The sequence below is a fragment of the Triturus cristatus genome, chromosome 9 (assembly GCF_964204655.1).
Source record: "Triturus cristatus chromosome 9, aTriCri1.1, whole genome shotgun sequence".
Taxonomy (NCBI): domain Eukaryota; kingdom Metazoa; phylum Chordata; class Amphibia; order Caudata; family Salamandridae; genus Triturus; species Triturus cristatus.
Window position 1 is genome coordinate 137,670,794 of NC_140592.1, and position 16,087 is coordinate 137,686,880.

The window sequence follows — 16,087 nt, forward strand, 5'->3', positions numbered from 1 at the left end:
GTACTTCCCTTTTCAGTGCAGTGACAATGAAGTACTTATGCACTTCAGTAGGCACATTTGTACTGTTAAAAGTTTCCACACTCCTGCATCAACTGCACCTAACTGTGATTGTGCAGCTAAATGTGTTTTTGAACCTTAAAGACTTTCCACAAGCCTGCTGACATCACACCACCAGTGATTTTGTACCTAAAAGTGATGTTGTACATGAATTAGTTTTTTTACTACCAAGGGCATTTTCTAATGCGGTTTGGAAGGCCTCCTAATGGCATTTGCTCCTTACGAATCGGATCGGGAACGTGTCTTTCCGACCTAATCGGAAAGGTTTCCGACCGACCGATTGATTACGATGCGAGTTGGGCTTTCGGAATATCCTAATCCGAACCCGATGGCATTCGGAATGACCAAGCTGTACGGAGCAAACTCGTACGTCGCTACAGGCCGTACAATGACAGATTACAATGCTGGATTCGGACAGCCTTTCTGAACCATGCCGTCTGACTCAAATCAGCAGTCAGATTCAGAGTTTTGGGGCCCATAGCGGGACCTCCTGCACCTGGAGCCTTCCCATTCAGACCTGTGGGGGTACCTTCTTACCAGCCATGCACAGTGTGGCAGGTATCAGGTGGTGCCCGCCACAGGGTGCCCAATTTTCCCCAGGCACCCCTTTCTTCAATGGGAGCCTATGCATTTGTCCGAACATAGGCTCCCATGGAAGTCAATAGGAGACTGACCCAATCGTATCCGGAAGCATCTGGAGGCATCCTAATCGGCTGATCGGTCTCTCCCGATCCGAGTCGATCGGAAACCATTCCCAAACCGATTCGGCCAGAATGATTTCCAAACCATATCAGAATGGGCCCCTAAATGTTATTTGGCACCTAAAGGTGATTTTGCACTGAACAGGGAATTTGCTCTGAATCTTGATTTCACGCCTTAAGGTTTTCTGTCGTTCTGTTGATGTTGCACTATGGGTGATGTTGTACCTCAGTGTATTGTCTGCTGTTATTTTTGGATTTCTTAAATTCTAAGTTTACGGTGAATATGTTGGTGCCCCACTGCATACTTTTAAAATTAAAAACAGGAGGCACAGTTAAAAGCAGTTCCACACATACATGGCATAAATAGTATGTGCGCTTTTTGTGCATTCGTAGGTGTGCTTAAGAACATTAAGCCAGATCTATAGGATTTGCTAAAATGTATTTGATTAAAGTTTGGTCTACAGCCACAATATTTGTTATGTTGATCCCACCCACTAAATCAACCCATTGTTCCATCTTGGGGACTTCAGGTTTGTCCACAATGGCGTGAGCTCGGGAATCTACGTACTGACACATTTACTCCAAATGTGACTATTTGCGATTGAAAACCTCCATTAGTTCAGTTGCGCAATATTTCATTGGTTTTGTTAAAACAATGTTTCAGAACATGATTTCATGTGGAATTTAACATTTCTTTGAAAACATTTCCTGAATTTCGGTCTCGGCGAAATAAAAAATAATTTGATGATTAATACATTGTGTTTTTATTTTGCAGCTCGACTTGCAACCTCAAGGGAGGGTGTTAATGTCTGTACAGTACCTCTTAGAAGATACAGGTAGGACGATTTTTATGGTCTAGCTGTCTTACTGTGCTCCCCAAATTATTTATTGTATGACACTATTGCATGACTTCTGACACTTTATAGTTTGTAGAGATGAGCCTGCTGGTGGTCTGATCACGTTCTTTGGTCTTATTGAAGTTCACAACCTTCAGTTGTTGTCCACAGTACTCGTGCACTGAATTGAAATGCTGATGTTCAAAGAGCAGTATGGGGGCTTTGGTCTAGTGACTTCAGTTGTTTTATTTGACAAGTTAAATAAACGAAGTTAGGAGTATTTTCTGGTGTGTCAAAGGGAGCGTTAATTGTTTATGTAAAACCTCGGTAGGTTCAGTTTCTACATAGAATGCACTATTAACAACGTCAAAAAATGACCATATGTGTTTGACATGTTACGTATTTTAGCAAGCTAATTAGAGAACAGTGTGCATGTAAATTTGACAGTTATACCTCAGAGAGGTATCTCACCTTTACAGTGCCTCTAATCCTCTCAATCAGAAGAAATATACTTATTTCTTATCTAATGTTTAGTATAAACCACCTTTTATAATGGACAGTAACAAATATTTGTAGACAAAAACAAGATTTCTTTAGTCTACATAGTCTAATGATACGAACGTAGATAACTCTCTCATACTTGTGCAATTCAAATTCTTTGTAGGATTTCTATTTACTGTCTTTAAATCCCCAATGTGTTTGCTTTTTGTGCACCTCGACTGTAAGTCTACAGAGGCATGCTGTACTTGCTTCAGCCCTCTTCTTCTATAAAAAGGACAGATGGCCTCGCGTGTAAAAACCGCAGTGATAAAAAGTGTGATCTGTAATGAAATGTTCACATAGTAGAAGTGACTGGTGCATTGAATGTAAAGTCTCATTTCCATCTTTTGAGACCTCGGGCGAAATAATGTAATGCCTTCAATAATGGATGGAGAGATTGAGGAAAACCAGAGCAGGCGTATAGGCTTGAGGGCTGGCAGCAGCAAGCATGGATGGGCAGCATCTCGCCATGCACTATGTAATGGGACATGGGCTGAGGCAACTTCTGCCATCCTCCTTACACAATGACTTTTGGGGGAAATTCATGAAGGTGGCACAGGAGAGGGGTAAGAAGCAGGAAGGAAGGAAGTGGCGCCTATTACTTCTGGTAAACAAGACGCTTTTTGTTTGGGATTCTGTTAGCGCTTTATATGATAAGAGAGGCTAGACCTTAGCTTGCCTCTCCTTGGAATCAATTACACAAGTATTGCATAAGTGAATTGTTCATCAATTATTTTTCTGCATTTTTTTAATTTCCATGTGCTCGTACTTCAGCTTAGAGATTTTGGATACTCTGCAAACCTCTCCTGCTTCTGCCACTGCTTGCTTTGTGTGAGGCTCAAGAGCCCCTGGCTCTGTCTGCTGGAGATAAGAGGCCACCTAACTCATACCCAAGAGTGACTGGGAATCCATCCAGAGCATTCAATAAACTCACATTGAGAACTGGTTGCCTAGAGGCACCTTCAACCAAATTAAGATATTTGTTCTTCTTTCATGGACCTCACCACAGTCACTGTGCCTGCTTATCTGAGCTAATTGTGCCTACTCTCAGGGCTTGAGAATGAACTAACGGGTGAATCTTGGTCATCAAACAAGCGTTTAGGAGGAAATGTGGCTTACTGGGCCTGTTCAACAACTCTCTCTGACCATGTGCCACTGCAAGTCAGTCACACAGAAAAAACAATTATGGAGACAATTTATTTCAATTCACAAAGTTTTTGTCGAGATCTATGTTAGTGAGATTGGATTGGAAATGGATAGGCTGTAACAAATTTAATTTGTTAGCAATAGGCAAATATACATTGCACTTCCAGCTGTGTGCATAGGCCAGGGTATGTGGCAGTGCAGATCATTAATAAAGGCATGCCTCTGTGCCTACTGCTATTACTGTTTAAGACCGGCTTTTTTCCCAACATCTGGAAAGTAGTGTTGATCCGTCCACTAAAAAAAAAATCCTAGCTTCAATCCTTTGGATCCTAACAGCTATCGACAAATCTCGTGCTTGACGCTCCCAGCTAAGATAGTGGAAGAAGCCAGGAATCTTCAGCTGGAGGAGTTAATTCAGAATAATCCTCTTCTGAACCCAACACAGTTTAATTTCAGAAGTGGTCGTAGCACTGAGACCCCCCTGATTAATGCAATAGTGGAGATTCGAGCTGCCGTTCATCAGGGAGGTAGTGCAGACCTTGTTTTGCTCGATCTGTCGGTAGCATTCGACACGGTTGATCATGGCCTGCTGATCGATCGTCTTCATGACATTGGTATCAAGGGGGTCACCTTGACACTTTTGAGATGCTACCTCACAGGGAGAGAGCAAACCGTGGCTTTAAAAGACCTCTCCAAACCTTGCCACTTCCTTGTGGGGTTCCTCAAGGGTCTTCTTTAAGCCCACTCATTGTTTAATGTTCATGCAACTTCACTAGCAATTCTTATCAGGTCCCTTGGTTTCTCACTAACATCATATGCCGATAACACACACATTGTTGTCTCTATCCAGCAAAGATGGCAACACAGGAACTAGATTTCATGACTGTGTGCGATCTGTCAGCAATTGGACAAACAACAATTGCCTGAAGCTAGCTAAGCTCGGGTAAAACAGAAGTTATCCTTTTTGGCAACCAAGTTTCTTTCTGGTCCCCAGCTTGGTGGCCAGAGGTATTAGAAAAGTTACCTACTACAGCTGCAAAGGCAAGAAACCTGGGAGTTCTTATGGACAATAAACTCCCTTTTGGAGATCAGGTCAATGCGATCGCCTCTTCCCCATTCTATAGTTTTAGGATCATAAAAAAAGATCCTACCTTGTTTACCCTCAGATACACAGAGAACAGTAGTAACTCCTTTAGTCCTTTCAAAAATATACTATTGCAATAGTCTTTATCTTAATATACAACAATGTCATTTGAATGAGCTTCAATCTATGCAGAATGCGGCTGCACGGTTGTTTCTAGGGTTCCTGAAATATAAATCTATTACTGGTTCTTTTCACAAACTACTCTGGCCCTGCGCAGAGAGAGAACTTGGTTTAAAGCCCTGAGTAATGCCTATAAAGCACTCCATGATCCTGGCCCAGATTTCCTGAAACATAGTTTCAAATGGTATGGGCCAACCAGAAATCTTTGCTCAGCAGCGGCTAAAAGACTTAGAGTTCCTAATTTCGAATTTGCTTCCTGGGAGGCTGAAGTTTTGTGACTGGTACCGCTAAAATCTGGCATTTGCTACCCCTTTAAATCAAGATCATGGCTAATCCTATGTCTTTCATGAAAGCATTGACAACATGGCTTTATACTAATTAATAGGGCCATTTTTTCCTTGAGTCTAGTAGAGCTAGTGCCAAGACACATACGGATAATCGTGCACTCTAGAAGTACTGTTAAAATAACATACTGCCACTCCAGTCTCCCTGATCTCATCAAGAAATCATGCACGGAAAGGATCAATGGTCCTTGCCAATTAAAAGAATACCCTACTTGCTCTGCAGGTCCCTGTTCAGTAATGGTTGTGCAAGCCACAATTATAAACAATATCCTGCATCTAACTTAGTAGTGGAAGGGAATTATTGTGCATTTCCTTACACTGAGAGCAGGTATGTTTCAGTGGCTTTAACTTCAGACTCGGGAACTTTGACATCTGAGTTCTAATTCCAGATTCAAAACTTGACTGAAAATGTGAAGGATTGGGGGTATCGCGCTGCCCGACATCCGAAGATACTATTGGGCCTCCCAACTGAGCGCGATCAATCATGGAGTCTACGGTCCGGCGCTTAGCCCTGGCCTTGCTATGGACCGGTGGTTGCTGCGGGGTGGTGGCTACTATAGAGCACTTTATTCGAGGCCCCCGGCTGGGTCCCTCACGGGGCCGACCGGGGTGGCGGTGCACGTGTGGAAGACAGTCACGAACTCCCTGGGATGGAAGGATAGGCTCACCCTCGCCACTCCGTTGTATGACTCGGACATGCTGGGGAAACTCTGGCACTCTAAGGGATTCGACAAATGGGATCTGATTGGCATCTCCAGGGTGGGGGACATGCTGACCAAGGGGCGGATTAAGTCGTTTGACGAGCTGCGGACGGAATATGCGCTTGAGGGCACAGAATACTTCCGGTATGCGCAGGTGCGCCATGCGCTGCAGTCGGTCCTCGTTGAGGGGGAAAAGGTGCCTGAGTCCTCTCCATTGGAGGACCGGATCCTGGACGGCCATATGCCGGAGAGCACAATCTCCCTAATCTACAGAAAGCTTGTTAACGTTCGGACCGATCTCCTCCTGGGGGTGCGGGACCAGTGGACTAGAGACGGCCTTGAGCTGGACGACGAGGATTGGCAGTACGCTGTCTCCTCTCCTAAGGAGGTCGCAATCCCCGCCAGGTTGCGGCTGGTCCAGCTTAAGATACTCCACAGAGTCTGTCACTGGGCCCCGATTGGTCCATATGGGTTTCTCCGAGGATGGGCTGTGTAAGAGGGGCTGCGGGATGGTGGGCACCTTTCTGCACATTATATGGGAGTGCGGTGTGATTGCAGAACTATGGAAGCGGATTCACGTTATGATGCAGGAGGTCACGGGTATTGTATTGCACCGAGAGGCGCGGCGCTGTCTCTTGAATGTGTGGGGTCCTACAGACTACGATGCTGCGCAGACTCAATGGGTGACCCTAGGTAATATGGTGGCTAAGCGAGATATTGCAAGATTGTGGGGATCCCCTAGCCCGCCCACCCTGGATGCGTGGAAGGACAACATGGACTGGTGCATGTTTCGGGAGAAAACGGTGTATAGTGCGCGTGGGAGGCCCAAGAAATGGCATAAGGTATGGGGAGGTTGGAACCAGTATAGGGGGTACATATGTTTGCCTCCTGCCACTGAACCACTAGAGGAGCAACTTTCCCCCTAGCCTCACTTCCGACCTGGGTCTTTCTGACGCACCTCCGTTAGCATGTTAGCGCCTCTGCTTCTCCCTCCTCCTCTCAATCGGTGGCTTGATCTGATGTTGGAAATGGGGCCGCCCCCTCGTTGGGAACTGACGCGAACTTATGATGTATATTGCCTTGCTTGTTGTGTTCATTTTCAAAATCGGAACCTTTGTTTCTATCCTGCATGAGAGCTATAGATGACTGCACGTGTCGATTGACGAGCTGCCGAACCTCCGGGTTGTCGGCTGAATAGCGGTGTATCTGAATTATACGAATAAAGGTTTTAAAAAAAAAAAAAAGAAAAGAAAATGTGAAGGATTATAGGCAAATAGCTTAACCTCCCTGGCTTAATATTTTAAATAGGGCAAATGTAGTGCAATGTAAATGTGAAAAATCTACACTTTAATTCTCCCATCACCCTTGATCATGTAAAGCAACCTGTTGCTCACCAGCAAGGTTTGTGCTGTATACACTCTAACACACACGTTCATGCATGCAATGGCTCATAACAGTCCATGATCCACATGGGGCTTGTTAACATCAGTGGCCCCGTCTGTCTTAGCCATATGATTTTTAGAAGCAAAAGAACAATTGAGTAATGAAGAGCACCTACTCTTTTACTTTTCATTTAGGACCAGTATTTCAAAACCATGATTTGTGCTGCTTTGCAGACATTTCCGCATACTAGTCCTTTTTTTTTGGTAATTGGCACCTGGGGGCAAAACAAATGCTCTTTCTCATCTAGGAGGAGCAAATGATCCTCACAGATATGGTTGCCTTTTTAAATAGAAGCCTACCAGACAGTGCAGCTGTCTGGTTTGCTAACAACTTATTTGGGAAATTCTGAAAGCTGACCTAAGAATGTATTATTCCCATTGCTTACCATTGGCTTTGTGCTTCGTAACTCGCATACGATTGCTTTATAATTGTTGGCTTTATTTGTTTTAGGCTATTCAGCTTGAGTTCTCCCTCCCATGGAGCATAGCCTATTTACTGCATTCTTCCACAAAGGCTCGCTTTCTGTTAACAGGCTTTTAAATTTTTTTCTTATCTTGTCATATTTGCTGTGCATTCAAACCCAGAGGTCAAATGTCAGGCTCAGTCTTCCAAGGTAGCTTGGTGTTTACTTTTCTTTCGCTAACTTCAAAGTGAGATGATTTATGTGACAAACTTGCTGTGAAAGGAAAAGCTTTTTTCTAAAACACAAAATGTAAATGTCTGTAAATGTGCTGTGCAGATATTTCAGAATATCTCGGAATTTGGAAAGCCCAAATGAAGCACTTTTATGTATTTCTGAGGTGTGGTGGAAATATTTTTAATACATAAAAAACAAATCAGTACGCTAGTTGATAACATTTCCACATATTATCGTCTGTGCACTGTATACTTTTATCAGTAAATCTGTAGGTCTATGCAAATATAATGATCATTTCAACTGACAATGTGTTGTCTGTAATGGCAGAGCACTACCACACCCTGCATACTCCAATCTGCAACACCCTACTCCACTCTATGCCACTCTACGACATGCCTCTCCACTCTGACACTTCATTCCACTCTGCCATTCCATGCCAATCTATGGTAGGCAACTTCACTCTACGACACGCCATTCAACTGTTCTACACACTGCTCCACAGAACTCCACTCTACAACAGCACTCCACTCTACAACACCCCACGCTGACACTTTACTCCACTCTAAACTATGCCACTCCACTCTACTCCACGCCAATCTACTCCCCTCCACTCTGACACTCTACTCTTCTCTACACCAATCCACTCTACAGCACTCTATACTACTCCACTCAATACACTCTACTCCACTGATACCACTCCACTCCATAACTCTCTATGCCACTCTGACACTCTGCTCAACTCCCTCTATGCTGCTTTACTTTACTCTCCTCTATGGCATACTACTCCACTCTACTATTCTATGTGACTCTGTGCCACTCCACTCTTTGACACTCTATGCCACTCCACTCTACTCCACTCTACAATTCTCTATGGCACTCCACGACATGCTACCCTACACTACAACACTCTTCTCTCTATGCAACTCCCTCCATGCCACTCCACGCCACTTTACTACACTCTACGACGCTCTATTCCACTCTGCCCCACTCTGACACTCTACACCCCCCTTTATGCCCCTCCACTCTACTCTCTACACAATACTCTGCCACTCCATTCTTTGACACTCTCCTCCACTCTGTGCCACTCTACTCTACGACCATGTACTCCACTCGGTGCCATGGTACTCTACTCCACAGTACGCACCTCCCTGTATGCCACTCCACTCTGCTCCAATCCTCTGCCCTTTACTCCACTCTATGCCACTCCACGCGGTGCCTCTCCACTCTACTCCACTTCACTCTACTCTACACCACTCCGCTCTATACTACTCTGCTCCACTCCGCGGTGCAGCCCTCCATTCTGCAGCCCTCCACTCTGCACCCTTCCAGCCTTTGCCCTCCAGGACACTCTATGCCTCTCTGCTCTATGCCACTGTACTCCACGACACTACACCATTTAATGCAGCTACAGCACTCCACGACACTTCATTCTGCTCTCCTCTTCACCCCTCTACACCACTTCAACAGTTTACCCCACTCCACGCCACTATGCCAAACCTCAACACTCTGCACCACTCTAGGGCACTACCACACTCCACTCTACACCACTCACTTTTAGCCATGTTGCACAACAGCCACACAGGTCTACAACATGGCTAAAACACATTGGCAAAGCCAATAGCTCTTGCATAGACCAGATCTATTGGCTTTGCCAATGCTTGTTGTGATTACGGACCTTGGTGAATATTTCAGACTCTCTATGTGTTCCTTCATAGGAGGTCTGTAAGATTTCATGTGCTCCAATGACGTTTATTATTATGAACCTGTTTTTCTTCAAATTTCTGATGGTAGTCCGTGGATACCTTTGCCTTTGTTTGGACCTTCCATTCTTTATTCTTTTAAACTGCACTAATTATTTGCATACTATAAGATCTTTGCACTCCTTGTGTCGCCCTCATTGGACCATCTATACACGCCTCTCGTTCTGAAATGTATTCCACTGGCAGTACTCTTCGGCTTCTGTTTTTCACTCTTCATTCCCACTCTTTGGAAGTCTCTGATCCCGTCACTGACACGTGTTTGCCGTCGATAGTAAATTCCAGAAACGCCTAAGAACATTTCTGTTTAATTCTGCGAATGTCAGGGTTTCTTGTCCTTTCCATGTAGCGCCAAGAAACGGTCACGGGTAAATGCGTGCTCTCTACATAACAACATATTCTAACCTGATCCTTGAGATTACCTCACTCATTTAAAGGGTCAGACTAGGCGCGTTCAAAGAGTCCCTCGCGTGCCAGTGCGCCGTCCCCATGGTAACACTGTTGTCTGACCCGCAGCCGCCTGAGAGCAGGCCCTGCTGGTTTGGGAAGATTACGTCATCCGGTGCTGTAAGCGCGTGGCTGCGCACTTCTGAAGCGCTCGGCTGAGTCGCCTGAACCATTAGCAGTTTTTAAATTACATTTTTAAGTATAGAACAGTGCTACCGTTTCTCATTACGTAGCGAAATATAATGCTGAATTCACTAGCACTCACATTTTCGCTATATCAACACAACTTCAAGTTTGCCAGCCAATAGCTTCGTGCAGTTAGATGTAGAAAGATGCACTTAAACTCTTTCCAGCAGAATGCCCCATCACGTGCTCTAACCATTAAAAATCATTGCAAATCCCTTCTGCAAGTGAGCGATTAGTGATCACAAACGAGAAGAGAAGCCCAGCTGCAGATACATGTCCAGTCTTTGTATGTTTTCACAACCCTGCGATTGTGAACAATAAAAATGTAATCTTCTTGAATACTACGTCCTGCAATTGGATCATGCACATCTGCATTTGGAATACCTCCTGTGTGTTCAGGGTGACATGTTTGTGTTCCTGCAGCGATCCTACTGTATAGTGTAGAAACAAATACACAATTTTACTATTACAGTCTGCACTCTTCTAAAAAATTGCATTTTTCAGTGGCTTCGACAGATTTAAGTCTCAGTTTGAGTTACACTGCACAGAAGCCACATTTGTATGATATATATGAATATTTTATTTTGTTGGATGTACACAGCTTTCGCTAATGAAACACTGTGAAAAAAATCTATTCTAATTTTGGATGTATGTTTGTGTATACAAAGTCATTTCGAAAAGGTGTTGATTGTAAAAGTGTGTGTGCACGTCTGCCCTTCATTGCACTTTGTGTCTAGGTGCATGCCGTACATGTTTACCCCTGTTGCTCATTTGTGCTTCAAAAACACTTCTGGGAAAGCATTACAGCTTTTAGGCGCGGCACGTTTTTTGTTCTGTATGTGGTCATTGTTCTGTTTGTGTATTGGCACTGCTTGTATTTATTCAACGCATTTACTTCTTTACTGTTCTCAGACGCATAATTTGCTGGTGGGCAACATTAACATCTGGTAATTATGTAACCTTGCTATGTTATGTGCTACTGTTTTACAATCCAAAATAAAAACTGGTTAGAACAGAAATATATTTCTGGGGAAAGTAGCAGACGTCTGGTAGATGATGGCTTCCCCGTAGCAGGCTTTGCTTCTGTGCGGGTTGGACAGTGCTTATGTGTTCACGACTTAAGTCGAGGAGCAGGTCATAGCAGGCTTGCGTAGCTCTGTGGCACGTTTGTCTTTCGTTTGGGAAAGATGGCCTGTGACTTGACAGCTTTGCTGTATCAGGCTTAGTTTTGTTTGGTGTCAGTTTTAGGACACTTCTTATATGCTCCTTCATTCAGCAATTGCCCTTCGCCTTATGGTTGTTGTACTTTACGGTTCCTGCATCTGTGCTGTGACTGTAATGGTTTACAAATCTCGCTCCCGTGCTTTTCCAACATCGTGTAGTCTGTATCTCAGCCCTCGCTGCTGTGATTTCCATGCACCATTTTCGGTTGTTGGGTATCGAAGAGGTCACAACAATGTGCCTCAATTTGTTGGGGACGAGCTTGCCTCCCTCCCGCCCTCCAGAAGCAGGAGACAAGAAGCCAATATGGCCGAGACACTGAGGGTGTGAAGAAAAATGCTGCCACACACTGCAATTAGCTGGACAGGAGACAAAATCCAGGACAAGAACAGTTACAGCACCCAGATGCGCGGGTCAAATTTAGATAAGAGATCCAAAGTAGTCATCTTTTTTTTTTTTTTTTTTTTTTTTTTTTGTTTAAAGTGATATTGGGGAACAGGACAATGTACGCCTTCCCAACATTTAAAATGGCAGAGGGAGGTAATTGCCCAATGAAGTAACCTACAAAAGACTTACAAATGTTGAGGTCTCCAAGGAACTAGAAAATAAAGCACACAAGGGAGTGTGATCGTCACTGTAATGAAGCCTGAAATTGGTTGGTAGAAAGTTTCCTGCTTACAAATGTTGGCATGTATGCATGCCACACCGCGAGCGCACAATGTCAGTCACGCACAGTAATTAAAATGACAGGATGTTGATGGAACAATTTAACTTGTCTTTTACATCCTGCCTTGGCATAAGGTGTGCGTGACTGGAAATCCCTGAAAGACAGCCTCGCGCCCCAGCGTTCAGGTCCTCTCTGTCATTTATATTTCAGAGCCGCTCTTCTTGCAACAGCTCGCACGAGAAACATCACTTATCGAAGTCAGTTTGCCTTTGCGGTGGTCACTCAGGGTTTTTAACACCATACCAAGGAAGTTGCAGATGAACAGAGGTGTGATAGTGTGTCTTGTAATTTCCTTTTTATTTCTTGTTCTGCTTCGAAAAAGCAAACCACGAGCGCCAAGTTAAAATGTGTCGCGTCCAAGCAGAGACAGTTTATTTTTATTTTTTTTACACTAAATTTGACCAATTTTCTGGGGGGGAAAAAATAGCGTCTGCTGTTTAAAATAATAAACGCAACTTCTTAATCCATGTTCATTATATTTTCTAAGTAAAAAAGAATCCTGTACAAAATGTTTTTTGAAGAGGAAGTACAAGGAAGAAAATATTTTTTTCCATCATGTCTCTGTAAAGGGACGCAGCACTTATTTCAGAGAGACTTTGGAGCAGGGGACTGGAAATAGGGCTTGATGGTGAAGTCTCCCCAACATTACCATTTTTTCCAACTTTAGACCTCCAAGAAGCTTATTTAGTCTTGTTTCTAGTTTGGCAGATTGTCTAAAGAACACTGGTCCAAGGTCCTTCTCTCCTGTTTTTTTTCCCCCCTGTTTGCGTTTGTGGCAACTTCTTAGGTGAAAGTCACCTGATTGACCCTTTGAGCTGAGTCTGTGTGTTTGCTGCCCTTCTGGACCTCCAGTTTCCATGCGTGCATCTTACTGACAGTCCTTAAATTTAGTAAAAGTGTAGGAAGTTGTGGAGAAGACATGCTCTTTATGTAATGATAACCAGCCACAATAGGCAAACTGGTGTTTCTTAGGACCATAAAAATGAAAGACTACCAGACTGTTACTCAATACAACCAAACACATCTGAAACTGATGTACTTTAGTTATGGGATTTGTAAATTGCAGCATAGACCCTAACCTAGAGTATCTGGACACTAAATCCCAAACTCACTCAACATTACCAAGTGGACAGGCCTTACAAGCAGCTACAAAACTGGAGAGCCCAGGTCATTTAGGTGTTAGAAATAACCACAACATCAACAGTTTCCTGAATTTCAACTGGTCAGATTCTTGACATAGGTCCTGTGGCATGGAATTCCATTTTACTGATGGCTTCTGCAGTAGAAAAGGATCTGTTGTCCATGGTCTTTTGATGCAACCTAGAAATCTCCAAATAAAACTTGTTTTTAGACCATAAAGAGCGTCCAGTAGAGTACCAGCAAAATCTGCAGTAAAATGATATTGAAGAGTCAAAATATTTTTGTGCACCAACCATATTGATTCAAAAAAGATTGACTAGCAACCAATGCAGTGAAGCTAGGGCCGGTGAGATGTGGCCCTTCAAGGAAGGCCAAGTACCCATCTTGTAGCAAAATTTGGAATTAGTTCTAATACACACAACATGCAGCTCTTGATCTTTTTGTTATAAGTGTATTGATATTTTGGATAAATACTTTAAATATTTTAATCTTTCACGTTGGATGTATGGTAATTTCATCTTTAATGTGTGATTTTTTTTTAAGCAGCCACAATTTTATAATGCAACCTATATTAGAGTATTAATTTTTTTATTGTATTTTTTTGTTTTATATAGCGCAAACTTGACCCAAAGGTATCTGAGCGCTGTCTATGAGCACCAGTTGCGTTACAGACGGACACATACATTAATTTTCTTAGGCACAGGGAGATTAAGTGATTTGCCCAGAATCACAGGATGTTGAGCGTCCCTGCCGAGACTCTAACCCGGTTCCCCCGCGTCGAGGTCGGCTGCTCCGGCCGTGGTTTCCATTAGTTTGTTTGCTTTGTGGGTGTTTCCAGCCTGAACCTTTTATTCTTCCTTTGTAAGAAGAAACCTAAAAATAAATGATGCATTACACCCGTATACTGTGAGGCATCTGGGCCAATTCACAGAACAGCTGCTCTTCTAAAGTTCTAGTGTCATGAATGGGATATTCTGGCAAGTCCACCTCCCCGGGCCCTGGTTCTTCCCATCCCTTGTTCTAATATATTTCTGTTTCATGTTCAAGTCTTTATCAAAGACCTGACGGGGATCTCACTTTTTAGGTCTCGCCTATAGGCAGCTTTTAGCTGTCTGTTGTCAAAGGCGTCTTGACCATATCATTAACTTACAGCGGACCTAGAGTCAGCCCATCAATCACCATTGGTTTGCCTTCTTGTCACTTTCATTTGCTTGCCCATTACTCAGTGACTTTTCTTCCTCTTCAGGTGTGTTCTTGCTCTCTCCCTTGGTGCTGCTTGCCCCTCAGTATTCTGTCCAACCCCTTCTCTATGTTCCTCACCCTTTACTTCTTGAAATGCCTACCCCGCCTCTCAGTATTGCTCGTCTCATACTCCAGACCCTCCCTCATCTTTTTTTTCTTTTTTAATATTTTCAACCCTTCCTCCTCCTCATCTCCTCCCTTTGCTCAGTGGGGTCCCATTGCCTTACAGTAAACGCTGCTCTCACCAGTGCATTAGAGGGTCCCTTTGACTTGTGCTCAACTGGCCGCCCTTCCCGTGCTCCCACCAGTAGCTTGTCCTTGACTCTGCTGCTCTTTCAATCAGTTATAACATACAACAATGTCTCAAAGGGTATCAGCTAGTAGTCAATTTCAACAACAGCACAATTAATTGCTGGGAGCAGAGGAAAAGACCAAGGAGACAAAACACAATTCAACAAAAAGAAGTTTTTTGGTAGTCGTATATATTTGTTATAATTAACTTCATATATTTAGACATGTATAAGAACAGCACTGCGTTACATTATTTGTTATAATGAACTTCATATATTTAGACATGTATAAGAACAGCACTACGTTACATTAATCAGCGTGTAACCTGCCTCCTGCAGTCTGTTATTGCTCTTTCAACCAGGGCAGGAAAAGGGCAACTTAATCCACCACACCGCGGCAGAACTAGATATAAATGTGACGGCCTGTAAAAGTCAGCGTATTCACAAAGAATATGGCCATCAAATGTTTGCACTTAAGGCTACACATAACGATCGCCCAGCAATTGATAACATGTCTCTTGATGTGCTGCATACTGTTTACTTGCTGGCTATGCATAATGGTCATCCTGGCTTTGCCGGTGCTTGGTTTCGATGTCCTCCCCCAGGTTGAATGAATAGTTAAAAATATTGCATATCAACTGTCCACCAACAGGGGTTCTCATATGGAGTTACACTGTGAATTAGGCTACGGGTCTCCTGACATGAGTCAAGTTGCGATAGGGCTTCGACAAAAATCCGCTCATAAAAGGAAAGATGAGTTTTTAGTTCATTTTTATGCAAGTGTGTGTTCGGTGTGCTTTTTTTTCGAGATAGTAACACCCTTGCTCCTTTTTATTTTTTGTTGAAAGTTGTGCAGAAGTTTAAATCCATAAAAAAATACTCTGGGTTGCAGTTCATTATAATACCATGCCCGTTACACCCTGTCGACTTCCAAATACTATTCTATTAGCAATACCTGAACCTGGAAATGGGGCAAAGTAAATCAGATTTGGGGGCCAATTGTGCAGTATATTCTAAGAGCTCTGAATATAAAATATGAGCACCCGCATCCAAAAAATGCTACTCTCGCACAGGAGGTGGAGCCATGGCATTTTTTAGACTCTTGCCTACAGCTGTTGTCGAACACCTATTGTGGACAATCCATATACTTACACTGGTCTGTGGGTCAGCCCATTGCCTTCTATTGGTTGGCCTTCTTGTCAGTCTAATTTGCTTGCTTCTTACTTGATTGCTTTCCTTCCTCTTCTTGTGTTGGGCTTCCTGTTGATCCGCCATTCGGCAGCAGTGACATGCCTCTGCATCTGCTCCTCTCTCCCCTCCCCCACCTCTTCCACCCATGGTGTTTTTTTTCCATTTATTAGAGGCACCACAGCTGGAATTTGCTATCAGATCGTTTCTTACAATTTGG

At 43.5% G+C, this 16,087-nt stretch overlaps 1 protein-coding gene across 6 annotated transcripts in view; it reads left to right on the forward strand.

Moving 5' to 3' along the window:
* PRKCD (protein kinase C delta) overlaps positions 1-16,087 on the forward strand; it is a 391,800-nt gene that overhangs the window by 279,187 nt on the left and 96,526 nt on the right. For all 6 annotated transcript variants that reach the window (XM_085624544.1, XM_085624546.1, XM_085624547.1 and 3 more), the window contains one exon: positions 1,534-1,594. In XM_085624544.1, the coding sequence (XP_085480670.1) occupies positions 1,534-1,594 (61 nt within the window). The remainder of the gene's footprint in view (positions 1-1,533; positions 1,595-16,087) is intronic.